The sequence below is a fragment of the Leiobunum rupestre genome, chromosome 6 (genome assembly GCF_980474605.1).
Source record: "Leiobunum rupestre chromosome 6, qqLeiRupe1.1.hap1, whole genome shotgun sequence".
In the NCBI taxonomy this organism is placed as follows: Eukaryota; Metazoa; Arthropoda; class Arachnida; order Opiliones; family Sclerosomatidae; genus Leiobunum; species Leiobunum rupestre.
Window position 1 is genome coordinate 14,088,887 of NC_143389.1, and position 19,739 is coordinate 14,108,625.

At 38.3% G+C, this 19,739-nt stretch overlaps 1 protein-coding gene across 1 annotated transcript; it reads left to right on the top strand.

Annotated features, from left to right (window-relative positions):
* The first annotated feature begins 450 nt into the window (after window positions 1-450).
* Window positions 451-3,055, top strand: LOC149939332 (uncharacterized). Its single transcript, XM_090179705.1, has 7 exons — window positions 451-503; window positions 745-1,002; window positions 1,067-1,231; window positions 2,077-2,175; window positions 2,253-2,668; window positions 2,764-2,835; window positions 2,913-3,055. The coding sequence occupies exons 1-5, from the start codon at window positions 456-458 to the stop codon at window positions 2,499-2,501; spliced, it is 819 nt and encodes a 272-aa protein (XP_090035831.1). The 5' UTR covers window positions 451-455; the 3' UTR covers window positions 2,502-2,668; window positions 2,764-2,835; window positions 2,913-3,055.
* Window positions 3,056-19,739: the final 16,684 nt, after the last annotated feature.

The following is a 19,739-nucleotide window of genomic DNA, read 5'->3' on the forward strand; positions in this document are numbered from 1 at the left end:
CTGGAAAGTGCCAAAAATAATTTATATCGATGGATTATTCTAAAAGACAAGCCTTTCGACGTTGCTCAAGATCGGATGTTCCGAGAATTTAACGTTCGGTCAATCCGAAAAACACTGCGATTGCTGATAGTCTAGCGCTCAGTGCTAAAACTGTTAAAACGGACTTCTGAAAATTGCATACAGTGGATGTAGTTAAAGTTTCCGAGTTTTGCAAAGTAGGGCGCCTTTAACTTAAAATTTTGTTTTCAAGCTGAATTGACCATAGGTTTAAGCAAAATGTATTATTATTTGTACAGAATATTTCGAGTCAAATATCTTTCACTTTGGATGCTTGGACTTCACCAAACCGTATTCCCTTTCTGGGAGTAACAGCTCATTGGATTTCGGAGAACTGGGTATTAAAGAACATTCTTCTTGGCTTTGTGCATTTTCCGACCAGGCATACTGGCGTTAACATGTGTGACAAGTTTTTGGACTTAATTACCGAAAGACAAATTACCAAGGTATGGTATGTCTCTTCGTAGCTCAGTGGTGGCGAAAGCGATAGCCAAATTTTCAATTCACTAGTGGGTGGGCATAAAATGTATGTTGGGTCCCGAATCGACCTTTTCTAACTAAATAAAATGGGTCTCGGATAATGCCCACAACTGAAGACAATCATTAGCTTACCTGTAAAAATACCCTAGCTTCAATTCAAAGAAATACCTTCACTCATTGTTTCAATTTCTTAATTTACTTTGGCAGGTGTTAGCGATCACAATGGACAATGCCTCCAACAATGAGACATTTACCAAAGAACTCGAAAAAAGGAGCCATATACTAGGTTTTAGATTTCGAGCGGGAAATCGAATACGTTGCTTCGCTCACGTACTGCATATTTCGGTGACTGCAATTCTTGAACACCTCAAGTCCAAACCAAAACGTTGTAGCGAAGAAGAGTATGGCCCTGAAGATTTTGAGGTTTTAAACTCTGACTCCAGCATTAGTAACACAGTGACTAAAGTAAAGTACTATTATAATGAAAATAAATTTAAAAGTTGATATTTTTCTCTATAATATTATAAAGATAAGAGCGGCCAATATAAAAATCCGTTTGTCAAATTTAAAAGAAGAGGCTTTGCGACAGTTAATAAAATCCCTAGAATTAGGGGATATTACTGTGATACTAGACGTAAAGACTCGCTGGAACTCAACATACATGATGTTAGAAAGAGCCCTACATTTAAAACAGGTAAGTCAATTTTTTTTTGTACAGTACAACATACACAGAATGCGACCACACCCAACATAGAACAAGACCTTTTTCTCAAAAATTATATAGCCTAGAAATATAAGATAATCAGTGTATATTACAGTGCCGTAACTAGCCTTTCATGGACCTTGTGCGAGGACTTGATTTTGTACCCCCACACCCTCATTATATAGGGATCACGATATGTCGATGAAGGACCTTCGGTAGTGACATCTTAACGTCTAAGACGATTGCTCCCAAAATTTTTTTTATTTAAATCAATTTATCGGCCCCCATCTGGGTCGTGGGCCCTGTGCGGCCGCACCCGGCGCACCTGCTTAGTTACAGCACTGTATATTTATTCGAAATAACTGGCGATTTTCAGAGAAACCAGGCAAAACGTTTTAATGAGAACGTTGCGGAGCATCCTTCGAAACTTAGGTACAACTGAAATGGGTTTTGTGGAAATAGGGTTATTTTTCAATAAGATAAAAAATTATGAAAAACCAAACAAGTTGGGCCAAATTTCACTTATACCACGTTGTTACTACATGACCCCGTATAAGATATTGATTTATAGTAATCTCAGGGGGAAGCTAAAGGGAGTCGAAACGTAAATTTGGCAATTCTTTCTACGGTTACATTTCGTCATACTCTGTTCGAATTAAAACGTGGATTACACCAAAAATATCTTAAAAATTACTTTCGATTTAGTGCATCTACGATGACGTCACTCGCCTAAAATTCGATTAAATGACGAAATCTTCCGAATATCTTAGAGTTTGATATAAACATAAAATAAAATTTAAACCTAATGTATAAACTTGATGTTTCTTGTTATATAGGCGTTACAGTCTCTATTTAAATCGGACAATGATTTACAAAAATACAACTTAACAGAGACTGATTGGGAAAACATATCGTTGTTGGTGACCATATTAAAGGTGACAATAATGCCATCGCGATGGCTGGCCAGAACTAAAGAAATTAAATAATTTGTAATTTGGTTTTCCTTTCCAAGCAATTTGATGTGGCAACTAGAAAGGTATCCTCTGTTAAAAATCCGACCATTTCACTAGTAATGCCAATTTATCATTGGCTTCTGCAAAAGTTAAATTTGGCAATTGAGACAAATGAAGGCCCTATGAAAGAAGCGTGCGTATTAGCTCAACAGAAAATGGAAGATTACCAAGAACTTTCCAATACAGAAGCACACTGGATTGCTGTGGGTGAGTTACTTAGTCTCCTAAAGCGCGTTTCTTCATTTTAAATAAATTTTTAATAGATTCATGATTCCATTTTTATACCATAATACCATGAGATGTTTTTTTTTTTAAAAAAACAACAAATATTTAATATTTCCGAAATTTTTAAATTAAAGGGAGTATTAACTATATCGAAAACTCATCTACTTCTAACATACGCTACCACTGAAAGGTTTAGTTTTATATCTACAAGTTATTCAAAAAGGATTGGAAAATGAAGGATAGTTTTCTAACTTTAATTTAAAGCCCTGGGTCGTTCTCTTAAAGGTCGTGATGACGTAATTCTGGAATTTAATCGTGAAACAGGATTATTTTCTGCGTTGATAAATCGATCGCTCAGTTCGTCAGATTTTTTAAGAACAAATCTAAAGCTATGGGTTAAAAACTTAAGTTATCAGGAATTTAAAACATTCCAGATGGGCAGCTACCGTATTTACTTAATCCACCAGATTCGAAATAGCTACACGCGCCTTACACACAGAAAAAATCCCACTTGGCGGCGATCAAGGGTTCAGAAACTTGATTAGTGGTGGTGTAGCTTTGAGGTTACTGTACCCGCCTGACTAACTTTGCCAATCCGTATTCGGATTAACAAGGGTCGATTCATATTTAGAAAGTGTCATTGTTATCCGGCTACGTCGAACGGCTGCTAAGATATGGCCTATCAAATATTCGGGTCTCATTCGGAAAATTCTAAAATGCCTAATGAATCAATATTATTAATCCGGCATAAAACCACAGCGTTCCAACAACTCGTTAAATCAATATATATATGCTTATTGTGTTACCCACAATGAAACGACGAAAGCGGTTTTTTCCTCAACAATAAGATATTATTTCTCGGTCGCCTCGAGCATTTTAGAATTTTCAGAATGAGGCCCGAATGTTCGATAGGCCATATCTTAGCAGCCGTTTGACGTAGCCGGATAACAATGACACTTTCTAAATATGAATCGACCGTTGTGAATCCAAAAATGCAGGTTTCAGGGGCGTAACATCTTTATTTTAAAAAAGTTGTCAAAAACGATATTTGGCGTTTCAGGCGGATATGGAAATGCTACACGTGAATCAAGATATAGGTATGAAAGATATTAGTAAAATATTAAAAATAAAATTGGTTTCAACTTGCTATCATTCATAGTTTTTGAGATAACCGCAAATATGTGCCAAAATCCCAACAGCCGAAGACTTATTTAACAGAGTGTACAGGGAGATTTCGTAAATGTTGTAATTATTTTATTTCAATTGTACAGTGTGATTTAAATTTTAAAGAAAGGTTTAAGTTCATATGCAAGATAAATTAAACGCATTGAGGAGCGTAATGTACAGAGTAGTTAAGGTTTTTAAGATTTAACTATAATATGTAAGATATACTTAAAACATTGCCAGGATTTAGTGTTCTAAAATATCCGTGACATCTTGTTTTTGTTAAATAATGGTTTTTAGACTCGCTTAACTTTTAACCGTGTATCCCATTGGAATTAGAGACCTTTGAGCTTTATCTGTGGATAATCGCATTTTGTCGATGAATAATCCAACGTAGTTAAATTTATCAAAGTGGATAAGTTTAATCAATATTTTAAGTTAAGAGGTGCAAATGTCGATAATATTTTTTTATAAAAAAATATAGGTTTATTTGATAGATAAGGTAATTTTGATGTAACTTTTCTCGGATAAAAGACGATAAGTTATAGGCGAAGTTTTTTTATCCGGAAATACGTATCTGTTGATAATTTAATAATCATATTATTTATAGATAATATAACTCAAAGAGCCTTTATCCAAACGGATAACTCTATTTAGAAGGAGATAAAAAAGGTACAGATTTCAAATTTTGTCCGTTTGTTTATTACCCTAAATTAAAGGTAGCTGTATTTTATTCATCGGATAACAATGCCTGAATAAATAGTCAAAAATTATATGAATAACAAATGGATATGAATAACAGATTCCGAGCACTAGTCAAGCGCGACTCTTAGTCCCGATAGACATATCATTTTCTATCCTGGGACATGTTAATCGTCACAGAGAAGAGTCGCTTGGCTTTCGACTGTCTCGCTGCGCCCCAACAACTCGTACATGTACTTTTCGCGCCACCTTTGCCATTTTGTCCCAAGCCCTGGTGAGCAATCAGACGCTCTTCAATCACGAACTTAATTTTTCGTAGCCCTATTTGGTCATTACTGAAACAGTGGTGCCCTCTTTGATGCCAACGTGGCAGAAAACACAACTTAAGAAACCTAACTATCGCCCAAGAAACGACGCCACAATAAATCATCACTACAAATATTTCTATCAGTACCCGTTTGACACCTATTCATGAAATGGAGATGGCCTGTATTTAAAAAAAATCCGTAAAAGAAAAAGATAAATTTTGCTTTCTCTTATAACAGTGATGGCTTTACAATCATAAGCCTCGGAGGGTTGACTTATAATTTTGGCCAAAGACTTGTCGGTGAACCGAGGCTCAAAACCTCACCCATCGACCTGCGCCTTCGGCTCGAGCATCTGGAATCCTTTACGCGAAAAGCTATCCCAACGAGTTCTATATCTTTATTGGGTTCCTTTTATTATGTAGTTATCGATTTTAAGATTTTAACTGAAGATTTTACTACAAAACCATTTTGGAGCTATTTTATATTTTTGACTCTAAACCATACAGATTACATTATGGCAAAAATACTTAATTAAAAGACTATAGATTAATTCAAATGGTTTGTGCTGGGATAACAAACATTTAAGAATTGAACCTTTAACATTAGAAAGTGGTAACAAAATTTTATTAAAGGGTATATTGCCGGTTTCTAGTTAGAATCTTTTATTTTAATTGTTATATACGAAAAACATAAAATATAAATTTCCAGCAGTTATTACGGATGTAATTATATAAATTATTTTTAACATTGAACCTTTTTACAATAAATTGATTTATATTTTTTCTAGAACAATAATACTCCTCATTTATTAAATTCGGATTGATAGTTTTTGTGATACACGTGCTACAAAATTTGTGGCCGTTTTATAAAAGGGCGAATGAGCTAACCCTTAAATATATATATAATAATTGGTTAAAGGTATGACCCTTTATTATTCTAAATCGAGTTAATGTACAAATGATACAAATTAGTTGATTCATATTCTAAAAATTTTATTTGCTTGGTTTCGTTATACTGTACCGCGGCTTATCCTACGGTACCATACTGTACTTTTATGATCTGCACCGTTATTTACAGGGGCGTCTTTACGTGATTGGGGGCGATACGCGGGGCCCCTAATAATTCCAGACAGTTTCTTAACCTCCAATGCGAAGTCCATCGTCGCCCTAATCTACAAATATTGGTTCAAATAAAAATGCAACGGTCTACACCGTCTATATCACGAAAAGACACGTTTTAGATAGTTTAATAATTTGTAAAATGTGAATAGACAATACTACTATTAAAAAAATGTGAAAAACAATATTTGTAAGATTCATCTTTTTCGCCTTACAAAAGTTGAAAATGGGGCCCTCCAGAATCTTGGGGCCCTAGGGAAGTGCCCTAATTGCCCAATGGGTAAGACGGCACTGGTTATTTGCCATGCAGAACTATACAGTCCCAAGCTTTAAATTGCGAAATTAAAATAACATAATTGAAATTTCAACCTTCGAAACTAAAAATTTAAGGCTAGTTTAAAATTTAACACGTATTTACTTTTTTTGAATTTCAAAAACCCTAATTATTATTCCGTGGCATTCAGTTTATTTTTCTCCAGGGAGTGTTTCCGCATCTGGGGTAGTTTACGAAAGCTCGCGCGGGATGCGAGTGGAGTAATTGACTCCATATACGACCATTCCCTAAGTACCCCATTGTGTGTAGGGAAGTGATGACTACGTCGGCCTAGGGGTCCTGCTTACCCGCTTTCTTCGCACCGAAATAGTTCACTAATAATAGTAATGCCATTGTATTTTTAAAGTATTTCTACCGTAAAATGAAGGTCACATATGGCCATCTCCTTATCTTTCCTTAACTCCGCGTATACTTGTTCTTTCTTTAACTTTTCTAAATATGGTTGGCCAGCGGATTTATAAATGTATCCCACATGTTGAAAAGTGTCGCGTATGTTTCCCAAATGTTGAAGGTGTACCGATGATTTTGTGTTCCCAATATGCCAAGAGAATTTACACGTGTGTGTCCCAGGTGTAAGGGGTGTGACCCCTTAACAGATTGGGTAATAAGAGGTCAGCCCCTTCCCGACGATTTGGTTATGAAAACAATGACGCTCCGGTGATGGACAGGAGGCTCAAACAAAACTAAGCTGCAGAGGCGAAACCCTAAGTTTTTCCTAAGTCATGCTTGGAACTCGACTTCTACTCGGAGCTGAAATCTTGCCTACTACGATCGCGCCAAATGACATAACTTTTGTCCTAAGTGATCTATTATCAGTTGTGCTCGCTCTCCGGCTAAACATAGCTGCGGACTCTCATAAAAATCTAACTCGCTGAGTCAGTCGATCCTACCGTGCGTCGCGTCGGCTCGAGCTGTTGTGCGGGCAGGTAACGCTCGTGCGTGAGCGAGTGATCCAACTGTGTCCAACAAGATCTCCAATGAGTGCGCTGCCGCAGAGAACCAATGCAAGGGGACTGATGACTAGGTATAAAAACCGTTGACTTTTAATGTAAATATTGTGGGAATTGATGTATAGGAAATTGTTTATGTTGCGTTATTTATTTTATGTTTCAGTGTTTATATAATTACTGATTGTTTCGCCCTGTTAAACCCTGGTACAACCATTTAAATCTTTATTTAATGATAGTTGCAAGCTTACCACTTTCTAGACCAGTAGCTACGCTATCTCCAATAGTGAACGATACGCTTTTCACCCGGGGAGAACTTAATTGTAACGGCAGATTGGGTAAGTTAGCCATGGTGCAATCAACCCTTTATTGCGAATAGAAGGGTGCGTGTAAAAGTTAAGTTACAAAATGGGGGCCCGTCCGGGATTTTTATATATTAGTGACTTTAATGTTATTACAAGGTTTCACACTCCTGCGACTGTCTCGTTATTTCCAGGTTACGTAAATTTCTTTGTGATAATGAATTTGTTTTTATACCTTTTTAATATTTTTTTGATTTCGTTAGTGTGGCAGAGGATGACTAGTTGTCGCTAAGGGAGTTAGAATTGGGATGGAAGGAAGGTATTAATGCTACAAAAGTAATTGACGTTATTCTTGGGATTTCTTGCGGGGAAATTTTGTTGTTGTTTAGTTGGAATAGTTGAAAGATTTTGCTGCTTAGTTGTGTCGTAAATACATAAGTTGGAATAGAGATAGCTGCTTGATGCACCCACAGTGTACCCCTTGGATAACCGATTATAGTTGTGACGATTGTCTTAGAGCGTATTATCATTACGATAGTGAAACCGACGTAGATACCAGTTCTACCCCAAACGCTGCCATGGGTTTACTCAGAACTCCCACAAATTCGCGACCAGGATCGCCGGTCCCAACAAACCAATTTTCCTCCCACCCATCCTCCACAGCCTTGCTTAGTAAAGTTCCGGCACAAAGTAATGCCGCTTTGGTGCAGGGAATTAATACCCAGTTGCCAGGAAATAATTCCCCGAAAAATGTTCAGACGCCCGCGGGAAGTCAGGGTCCCACCGGAAGTGTCCCGGTGTTTGCCGGTGGAAATCCCAGACCATGTGGAGTCTCAGGCACGGTGGCAATAAGTACGGATTTATAAGATAGGATTATGACCCAGTTACAATCCCTCTCCGCTGCTCAATCTGCGATGCAAGGGGTAAAAGCTGGTATGCAGTACAACCCGCTCTCCAATGCAGTTATAAGATACCAAGCCCAGCCGGTGGTAACCCCCCCCCAGCTCAGTTTGTAGTTTATCCCCCAGCCCAGCATGTTGTTGTTTCCCCCGTCTAGTCCGTTGTTACTCACCCAGCTCAGCCGGTAGTTACTCCCCCAGCTCAGCCGATAGTTAATTCACCAGCTCCAAATGTTATTAATTCCCCAGCTCCAAATATTATTAATTCCCCAGTGATAAAAGCTATTAACCCTCAGGTGCAGACCATAATTAACCTTATACCTATGCCGCAACAATCGTTCTCCATATCGTCTTTTGTATGGTCAAACCCCCTACCGCCCCCTACCTATGCTGGAAACTCGACTGACACGGGCCCCAAAGATTTCATCCGAAGGGCCCGTCAAGTCGTGATCACTACCAATGACCCCGAGGATATTTTCATCCACCGCTGGATGCCGAAAATGTGGACCGGGCCAACGGCTAACTGGTTTCACTCGGAACCACGCTTTAGATTGTGGGATGAGTTTGAACGAAAGATGAGAGACACATTTGAAAGGGCGTCAAATGACAATTAGGTTAGAGATATAAGATAGCTGATATGCGTCAAGGTTTGAATGAGGGGGTGAGTACTTTCGCCTCACGGATGTAGGCCTGTTTTGGCCAGTTACATATCCCCTTTATCCCTAACGTGCAGGCCCGTTTAGTTTTTAGAAATTTGCGACCCAATATTAAAATTTACCTAACTACAAAAACTTTTAATAATCTGAGAGATCTCATAGATAGTGTAGAGGCAGTTAAGCGATTGATTGCGATGACCTTCGCTGCTAGACCCCCGCTGTCCCGGGATATCCCCCGTTTACTTCTTCGGGACGTGGACCGCAACAGCCTGCACCCCCGTCGGAAGCCGGTATTTCGTGCTATATTTGTGGAAACCCCGGCCATTTTTCGCGCAATTGTAGTAGACGCGCGAGACCTCCTACCACCCCCAACGCGCCAGACCCTTCAACTTTTTTTAAGAATGGCTTCTACTATAACCCCAGCATGACATGGTATAATTGCCTCGGGGTTGGACATAAAGCCTTGTTTCGTCCGAAGAAAGGGGGGACCCAGCTCTTGGGAAACGGAAAAGCGGACGCCCGGATAGTAACCCCAGTGGGCTCGTCCGCGTCTCAGCAATAAAAGAGAGATAAATTTAGGGGGACGGTCGGCATGTCATTCTTAAAGGGGTACTTTCAAGTTGACAGAGGGGCAAGATTTTCTTGATTTTTTTATTGGACGCATTCCGTGCGCGGCGTTAGTGGACCCAGGGGTCCCTCATACCATACTTAAGAGCACTTTAAAACCCCTTTTGGAGGCCCAGGGATTCCCCACTACTAGCGCTAACGTTGCTTTGAGACAGCTTGACTCTACCCTTTTAGTTACCCAAAGAGTGGTGCCTTTACCTTTTGGCCTACCTAAAAAGTTTGTTTACTTTGAAGCTGTTTATGTTGATAATTTGGTGTATTCGTGTATTTTGGGAAGGGACTTGCTAGAAGATGTTGGTATGATAGTTGATTATGGAAAGTGTATTTTTTTGTTATGGAGCTGGATTTGATGATAAGTTTCGGTTTTATTACAAAGGTAATTCTAAGTTAAGTTGTTCATCGATAGCCCCTTTACTAACAGCTGAATATAGTCATGATTTTACCGATTATGATGGAATTAGAGAAGCGTTCAAAGAATGTCCTTTAGTTGGTGATGAACGGCAAAGATTAGAAAGTTTAGTTGACCAGTACAAATCAATATTTTCCACGCACCCCGGCAAAACAAGTTGTGCCCAACACTATATTAAGGTTGTGGAAGGTTGTCGGCCATATTCGTGGCCACCGTATCGCGTTGCAGCCCCAGCTAAAAGACATATGATAAGTGACATAATTGATGAAATGTTAGAGCTTGATCTAATTGAACCGTGGGCAGCTCCCGCCTTAGTAGGTTGGAAGCATGATGGGTCGCCAATGATGGTCATAAACTATAAAAAGCTGAATGAGCTGACCACAAGATAGTCAACCGTTACCACGAATCGACGATATACTCGACTCAATGACCTGCCCCAAATACATAACGACTCTTGACATGCGCAGTGGCTACCATAAATTTCCGCTGTTTGAGAGTGATAGGGATGTAGCGGATTTCGTGAAGCACCGAGGACTTTTTCGCCCTAAAGTGTTAATGTTCGGGTTGACAGCTACATTTCAACGCATGGTGAATAGTTTGTTCATGGATTTAACACAGCATGGTGTATGCGCGTATTTAGATGACATTATCGTTGCTTCGGCTGATTTCAGCACCCATATTAGAGTATTAGAAGAGGTGTTTGATAGATTGATGAGAGCTGGGTTGACAATAAAACCGTCGAAGACCCACTTTTGTAGATCAGAAAGTAAGATTCTTGGTCATATTGTCCCCGGCTCGGGCGTTACGGTTGACCCCACAAAGACTAGTACGATGAGCTATTTCCCAACTCCGCGCGTAATATTCGCCAGCTGTGGCAATTTCTCGGCATGGCCTCATATTACCGGCGGTTTATAGAAAGTTTTTCAAAAATATATGCACCACTTAACGCCTTACTGCAAAACGAGGTAAAATGGTGCTGGGGAAAGGCGCAAGATAAAACCTTTGCAGTGTTGAAAGACAAGCTAGTCACGACACCTTTACTTTCATCCCCCGATTATAATTACCCCTTTATCATTCATTGTGACTCTTCCAATGAGGGTTTGGGTTGCGTATTGTCCCAGATAATTGATAAAAAGCGCATTGTGATACAATATGCCTCTAGGTTTCTTAGTGCCACAGAGACAAAATATTCCACTACTGAAAGGGAATGCCTAGGGGTGGTCTACGCTGTAGAACGGTTCCGAGCATACATTGATGGAACGAAGTTCGAGGTCTAACTGACCACAGCAGCTTAAAATGGCTTCTTACTGCCCCCGACCCCACCGGTAAGTTCGACCGTTCGAACAATCGCCTCCAGGCGTTTGACTTTTCCATCCATCACGTCCCGGGAAAGGATAACGCCGTAGCTTACGCGCTTTCACGAACACCCGAATGTAGCGCCCCCTTTATTGGCCAGGTTGCCGCCTTAGGAAAGACCCCCACTGCTCAGACTTTGGTGTTGGATGAGAAACACGAGCTAATCGCGGCTCAGATGAATGACCCCCAGTTACAAGCGTTGATTAATTATTTCAACGATAATCGTCTACCCGAAAACCCTGTAGTTAAAAATTGGGTGGTAAAGTTTCCCCTAAATGTGATATTCGGGATGGTTTAATTTATCAAGATGTGGGAAAGTATACTACCGGTGAATCTTATAAGATATAAGTTCCATAGTGCTTCCGCGCCCGCCTTTTGCCCGTGAACCATGACTTTCCCACCTCTAGCCACTTCGCGGTAAAGAAAACCCTAGCCAGAATTCAAAAACAGTTTACCTGGCGGGGACTAACCGAAGATGTTTACGACTATTGTCGATCGTGTCTCGTTTGTCAGGCGCACAAAGTACCACCCTTATTACCCACCAGTTTAATGAAATCCAATAGTGCTACGAAACCCTGGGATTGCATTTCGATAGATATCAAAGGGCCCTACCCACGAAGTAGGCGCGGATTGCGTTACCGACTACTTAACTTAATGGGTTAAGATTTTCCCCTTACTACAGGCCACCCTATAGTAAAACATCTGGTTGATGATGTTTTCTGCCGGTATGGCCTTCCTTCGAGGGTGTTAAGCGACAATGGTTCGCAGTTTGTCTCAAGAATTTTTAAGGCGTGAAGCGCCAGATGGGCGTTACGCAACGGTTTACTTCTCTTTATACCCCCCAGAGTAACATTCCAGAGCGGTTTAATAGAACAATTGGCACCCAAATCGCGTCTTTTGTTACGGATGACCATAGGGATTCGGATATGAACTTAGAGCTTCACGCGATGGCTATAAGGTCTGCTGTTCAGGAATCAACGGGTTACAGCCCCGCGTTGTTGATTTTTCGGAGAGATATTCGCACTCCTTTAGATGTAGTGGCCGATGTTAAAAATACCCCACCTGCCTTTTTAGATGAGGAGCGCAGAAATGCCTTTGGGATAAACCTCCTACCGCGGGTCAAGAAGAACCTGGATATTGCGAGGGATCGAATGAAAAAGGCCCAAGACAGGCAAAAGCGTTATTATGATAAGCGGCATAGAGATGTGGAATTTAATGAGGGAGATTTAGTGTGGTGACTGAACCACGTCTTGTCCAACGTGGCAGAGTATCAGGCTAGGAAGTTATCCCCGCGGTATGATGGACCGTATAGAATAGGTACTAAGTTTGGTAAATTGACTGGTGTTGATGAATAACAAACCGTTAAAAGGAACTTACCACATTTCCCAGTTGAAACCCTTTGTTGAGCGGCATGGGCTTCAGTTAAAGGATGGGGATCTGGATTTACTCGTGCCCGAGACCGTATTAGGTACGAAGGAAGCCGATGACGTACCCTGGAGAACGCGCACTATAAGACCACGTAATGCCAATGTGAGGGCAGTTTGTTGGTCGCAACATAATTAAAACTTGAGTTGTAAAACAAAAAAACCTTAATTTTTAATTCTTAAGTTTTAACGTTCGCGGTGTTCAGTTCTAAGTTCCCGTAATAAGCTATCTGTGGATGCAAATAGCTCCTGTCACAAGCTGTTAAACGTTGTTTGATGTTAGTGTTGATTGCGTTGTTTAATTGAGTTGTTTTGGTTAGCTACTTTTTATTCATCGTATTGATTTAGCTGAATTTAGTTCGATAGGCCTGCTGTTTATTTTATTTTTTGTTGTGCATTATTCGGTTTTGTTTGTTTCCCTCGGCGCCCTGTAAATAGCGAGCAGTCTGCATTGTCCGTCTTTTTATATATATATATATATATATGTCAGTGTTAGATTCCCTGGTTGGCTTATGTTTCGTCAGTTGCAATTTACAGTCATTCGACTTACAAGTTGTTAGTGTTTTTGCGCTCATGCCTACTTCCTGCTGGTTATCCCGGTTCTTTGTTGTTCGACCGTTTCGTGCCGCGTTTATTTGATTTAGTTATTTCATCCCATACCTACAGCCCGTTTTATTATTGCATATACGCCATAGCCAGCTTACCCTTGCTGTTCACGTCGTTGTACATTGCATTTACGAATGGTCTCACGTGGACGTTCGACGCTAGTCGGGGGGCGGTTGTAACATAAAATAGCCGTAACATTAAAAAATTCTTAGCTCTCGTTAATTATATTTCAAAAACCCTAGTTATTATTCCGTGGAATTCAGTTTATTTTTCTCCAGGGAGTGTTTCCGTATCTGAGGTAGTTTACAAAACTCGCGTGGGACGCGAGTGGAGTTATTGACTCCATATTCGACAATTCCCTAAGATCCCCATTGTGTGTAGGGAAGTGATGACTACGTCGGCCTAGGTGTCCTGCTTACCCGCTTTCTTCGCACCGAAGTCGTTCACTATTGTCTGCTTAAAGCCATAGCTGCTGCTGTCTTTCCCCCCTCGCGTAAAAAGTAATGCCATTGTATTTTTAAAGTATTTCTACCGTAAAATGAAGGTCACATGGCCATCTCCTTTTATTTCCTTAACCCCACGTATACTTGTTCTTTCTTTAACTTTTCTAAATATGGTGTGCCAGCGAATTTAGAAATGTATCCCACATGTTGAAAAGTGTCACGTATGTTTCCCAAATGTTGAAGGTGTACCGATGGTACTTTGTTCACCATATGCCAAGAGAATTTCCACGTGTGTGTCCCAGGTGTAAGGGGTGTGACCCCTTCACCGATTGGGTAATAAGAGGTCAGCCCCTTGCCGACGATTTGGTTATGAAAACAATGACTCTCCGGTGATGGACAGGAGGCTCAAACAAAACTAAGCTGCAGATTCGATAACCCTAAGTTTTTTGACTTCTACTCGGAGCTGAAAGCTTGCTACTACAAACGCGCCAAACGACATAACTTTTGTCATAAAGAGATCTATTATCAGTTGTGCTCGGTCTCCGGCTAAACATAGCTGCCGACTCTCATAAAAATCTAACTCGCTGAGTCAGTCGATCCAACCGTGCGTCGCGTCGGCTCGAGCTGTTGTGTGGGCAGGTAATGCTGGTGCGTGAGCGAGTGATCCAACTGTGTCCAACAAGATCTCCAATGAGTGCGCTGCCGCAGTGAACCAGTGCAAGGGGACTGATGACTAGGTATAAAAACCGTTGACTTTTAATGTAAATATTGTGGGAATTGATGTATGGGAAATTGTTTTGGTTGCGTTATTTATTTTATTTTATAGTGTTTAATTACTGTTTATTTTGCCCTATTGAACCCTGGTAAAACCATTTAAATGTAAATTTAATGATAGTTGTAAGCTTTTCATTTTCTAGACCAGCAGCTACGCTGTCTCCAATAGTGAACGATAGGCGTTCCACCCGGGGATAACTTAATTGTAACGGCAGAATGGGTAAGTTAGCCATGGTGCAATCAACCCTTTATTTCGAATAGAAGGGTGCGTGTAAGAGTTACGTTACATCAGAGAGCTCAAAATTAAAACAAAATATCATGTCCTATTTATCTGATTTAAAAAGTTCACGAAATGCAATAATTACATGAATGCGGATTAAATTTTATTACTTTACGACAAAAGCAAAAGACACTGACTTGGTCTGTTAGAAAGGTTTTTTAACGCTTTAATTAATTTAAAGTAGCTCGATAACTTGGGCCTAAGGTGGATCCTTCGATATAAGCTTATTTTTATTATGAACAGTTTTTAGGCATAAGATAATTATGTTTCTTTTCAAGTGCACTTTAAGACATCTAAAGAACAATGCTAACAATCCAAATTATATTCTTAAAACCGATTCGAAGCTTAAGAAGCGATGCCCTTATTTTTCATTTAAGAAGTGCTTATATATGAAACATTAAGTCCTTACTTGAGTGATTTAAATGTGGTAAAGTAGAAAAATTGTTCGCAAACAAATAATTTTCGGACGATTTTTTTTTTACATTTTATTTGGAACTGAAATCAAGAAATCAATCTTAATGTATGGTTTCATTACTACTTCTCAAAAGTTAAAATTTCAGATATTTTTAGCTAACTAAAACTTCTGTCACAGTAAGCAAACCACAATTTTCTTAATGTTCATATTTAACATTTATTCAAGACGCTTGTCTTTACATAACCGTGTCTTTAAAAACGTAATGCCCTTTTCGAATGAAAATTTTCTTTACGACTTCTTAAGGCGGCTGCTATTATATTGAGAAAAGGTATTTATCTAGCTCTAAAATCAATTAAAACAAAATTTAATTATACAATATTGCGTCTCTACTCATTCATAATAAAAATTTAGGAAAACATCCTGTGGTCACTTCAGGCATTCGAGGGTGAGTCTCTACTTCAACGACTCTAAGCTGTTTAGGCCGCCCTTTCGCCGGGCCATTCTTTCGATTCATTCGCCACCAGATCTACTCAGTCGGCTTCTAGTTCGGTATTTTTATCTTGACAGATAGGATGGATATTTTCTAACTGGATTTTTAAATGGCGGATGGATATTATTAAGAATTTGGTATGGGCGTTTCAACTTTTTGCATTAAGATATATATAAATCATTTATTGACCAGGGGTAAATTAACCTTTTACGTGTGTTAGGATATGGCACTTGTCATTAAAAATTCCACTATCTATATTATATTACATCTTTTTTAAAAAAAAGCAATAACTTATGTTACCTCATTCGCAGACGCTTTAATTGTTAAGTTGTACGTATCCATTAATTATCTGAAAATATATTGGAAGATGTTTTTATAAGAAATTAATAAGCCAAATTAATTGCGCTTAAACAATAACAGATGATGGTTCAACGTGCTAAAGATATCCCAAAAATCTCAAAATCAAATTATTCTTATTTGGGTTGTTCATTGTTTACTTTGCAAGACATCTTAGAAACAGGTGATTCAAACTATAGATGCCGGTAAAGATTTGCCTATTTTAACTTATGAGTCTTAAACTCTAAAAACTTGACTTCTTATTGAATTTTTAAAGGTTAAACAAAGCTTTTCATAATATTAATTTACATTTATGAACAAAGAATTATTTGCGCTTTTTTATACATGGTACAATAGCTGAAATAAAGTCAAATTTTAAATTTTAATAGTCAAATTGAGTTCAAAAAATTAATATTACGTCAATGGAATTATTTTTCTCAGGAGAGTCTTAACTTTCAAATTTATTATTTTGTTAGTAGTAAAATAGACTGAAATCAATCTTAGAACAGAATGAGAACTCTTAACGAAGCTATCAGGCTTCGATGTTTCTGGGTCGGAATATTCTCCTCTTCGTAGCATGTGAACTTAATAAATAAGTAGGTCATTAGTTTGAAGCTGCGGTACTACTTAACGCGTCCAATGTTTGTTTGATAAAATTATTTATGCGATGTGCGTTTCATTTATTCACCTGAATACATGCTAATCGACTACCTCTTAGTCGTTTATAGCGTTTGATTTCAAACCCTAATGGTAAATTAAGTTATTTTGATCAAATCTTAAAAATCTTTATTATTACTTCTCAAAATTAAGGTGATCTGTTTTAAATTGAAAAAAGGAAACTCATTATTATAATGGTAAATGTGGCAAAAGAGGGTTTTTCGTTAGAACAATATTGCCAGCCCATAAATTTAGTAATTTAATCAAACCTCGGACAAATTTAGCCGCAAGTTGAAACGACGTTAAGAAAAATTAGGCATAATTAAGCGTCGTTAAAGATAAATATATTATAACTTAAAATAAGCTTATCGATAATAGGTTTATCAGTTATTTGAATTTGTCAAATTTTATATTGCTTTGTCGGTGTCTCGAACAGCTTTTATCCCTTTTTGTAATCTAAATAACGGTCGAATTTTGATTATATGAAATCGGTTTCCAAGTTTTCATAATGAAGTATTTGTATTTGTATTCTTAATTTTGTTGTGTACTCATAAACCCCGTCGAAACACTAGAAAAGCGTTAGAAATCACGCCCTTGTTTATTATTTTATCTGATAAATAAATGGAAACTTAATATCTAAAAATGAACGTTCAATTCTGGATAAAACCCGCTTGGGTCAAATCTATCGGAAGTGTCTTTAACATGGTCGTAATTGATTTGTCGTTTTATAAATTACATCGCAAATATTAAAATATCTTTCTTTTATCAATGTTTTTAAAAATTTTAGTCTTTACTCGAACTACCTTTGTTTATGTTAAAAATAACTGTGATTTCATTTTTTCGCATTGAAACTTCCCACGCAAAATGACTTACTCCTAATTCAGACCCGCAAAGGAAAAAAACAAATCGTCTGTATCTTATTCATTTTGAATCAAACACTTTTGATAAAATCTGAATAACGATCAATTTCATAAAATGTCATTTGATGGGTTATTAGTCATTTTGAATTGTTATTTTTGACCAAGTCTAAAATTTGATGCGCAATTATCAATAGGCTTCTCAAAAATTTGGATAACGGTGGTTGTTGAATAAATGATTACGTGATATTAAACAATGTAAATTTAAAACTAATTCAACTGTTAAAATAATAATAATAAACCTAAAAATTTTATCTTAGCTAAATATCTAAAATATTGTAAACCAAACCAATTGTATTTTATTGTGTATTTGTTTCTTGTATTTCTTTGTGCAACTTAATCTCTTCTTCGCGCTCTGGACAAAACCCCAAATGTTTTCACTGCTGGGAAATTCCTAGTGGCGCGCGTAGGACAGTCCGTCGATTAACATTTGGAACAGCGAGGAAAATATATAATTAATAAATAGGATTTCCCCATACACTACCATGTACAGATCAATAAGTTACATTAAGCCAAACGTGACTTTAGAAAACAAAGCAGCGGATTGGTACCGAAAGTTGTGTTCATATTTATATGGTGGAATCGTATATTATATCAAGCTCTATATTAAATTTAAGCTTTAAATGTTTAACAGTAAATTGAGCAAGAATTATTTTGTAACGGGGTACTCGTGCAAATGACACTTTGGCTCCTTTAACGGATCGAAGTATATTTAATAAAAGTTAAATACGGTTAAAACTTTAAAACGTGAACGTTTCCGGGGACGAATGTAAGACGCAGAATCGTTGAAATCCGAAATAGCAAAGGTCAGGCAACTGAAATAAAATAAGTCTAATTAAAAAGGTCAATTTAAAATTGTAAAATACTTAGTAAAAATACAATATCCAGAGAAAATACACATTTAGGGTAAAAGCCTGGAGTCAATACACTATTTTTGTAATCTTCACATTTCTGTGCACGGCAGTTCTGCCTTCTTGCATTTGCAACGGCCTCCGCATGTCTGTTTGCACCCACATTTGACCAGAATCAGCAGGCTGTCCTGGATGACGGGGCGTGTCGTCCATACGGGTTCCCAGTACACGGTGTTCCCATCGGAAGCACGCTTCCAGCCCCAATCTGCTGGTTCAGGGAGGTCTTGCATCACTGTTAGCCACTGTCCCCACACCTTTCCGCCTTGGTAACCTGCACGTTGACAGTGCAGCCTTAAGTCGTCTTGCGTTGGAGGTATCACCTCTAAGGCTCTTCCTTTGCGGGTGAAGATTATTCTTCGATATTCGTTGACATAAGAGACATCAGACGTGCGATCGTAGAGAGCTACCACTAAGGCTTCGATTTTTGGCAATCAATTTGTAGCCTTAATACTTGTCGTGTCGTTGGCTATTGTCAGGAACTACGACACTATCGCGGGTAGCTCTATGGCAAAGTACGCACAAAGACCAGTCGATCACAGGAGCTGATTTTGAGGCGCTTTGGGAAGGATCGACCACCACCAATTTTGAAGTCTTGACTGAAAACAATGCAGAAAAATAAAAAAGAACCGCCTCTTTAAGTTGTAGTTAAAGCGTGGTTAAACTGAATTCTAAAAAAAATAGGATCTCAACTCAAAACAATGCATTTGTTTAAGAGATCAATGCTCATTAAAACAAAGAAATTCGCCAATCAGTGGAGACGCTCTAAAGATTGGTGATCCGTTAAAAAAAAAACGATTAAACTAATATTACTTGCCTTTTGAAAGTTAAATAATACCCCCAAAAGTTAAATTTTGCGTGTTCTGGCGATTCTACAGCTTGTTGTTATTTTTCGTAAGCAATCGCTACAAAATTATACAATTGTTCGTAGTAAATTGTTTAAGCACTGCAACCACCGTGATAAAAAAAGGAAAAATAAAGGCGGTGAATGACACGCAAACCTAGTGGTTAACAGCGAGGCAAAAGGTATTTTAAATCCCAGTCACCCCACTCATTATTTTTATTGCGTTCAAAATGTCAATTATGAGGAAAACAAAATGAAAAAAGCCGTAATAAACTGTAATAAAACAAAACAAACCCAGGCCAAGACAAGACGAACAACACTTTAACATTTTAAAGATTTTTGAAC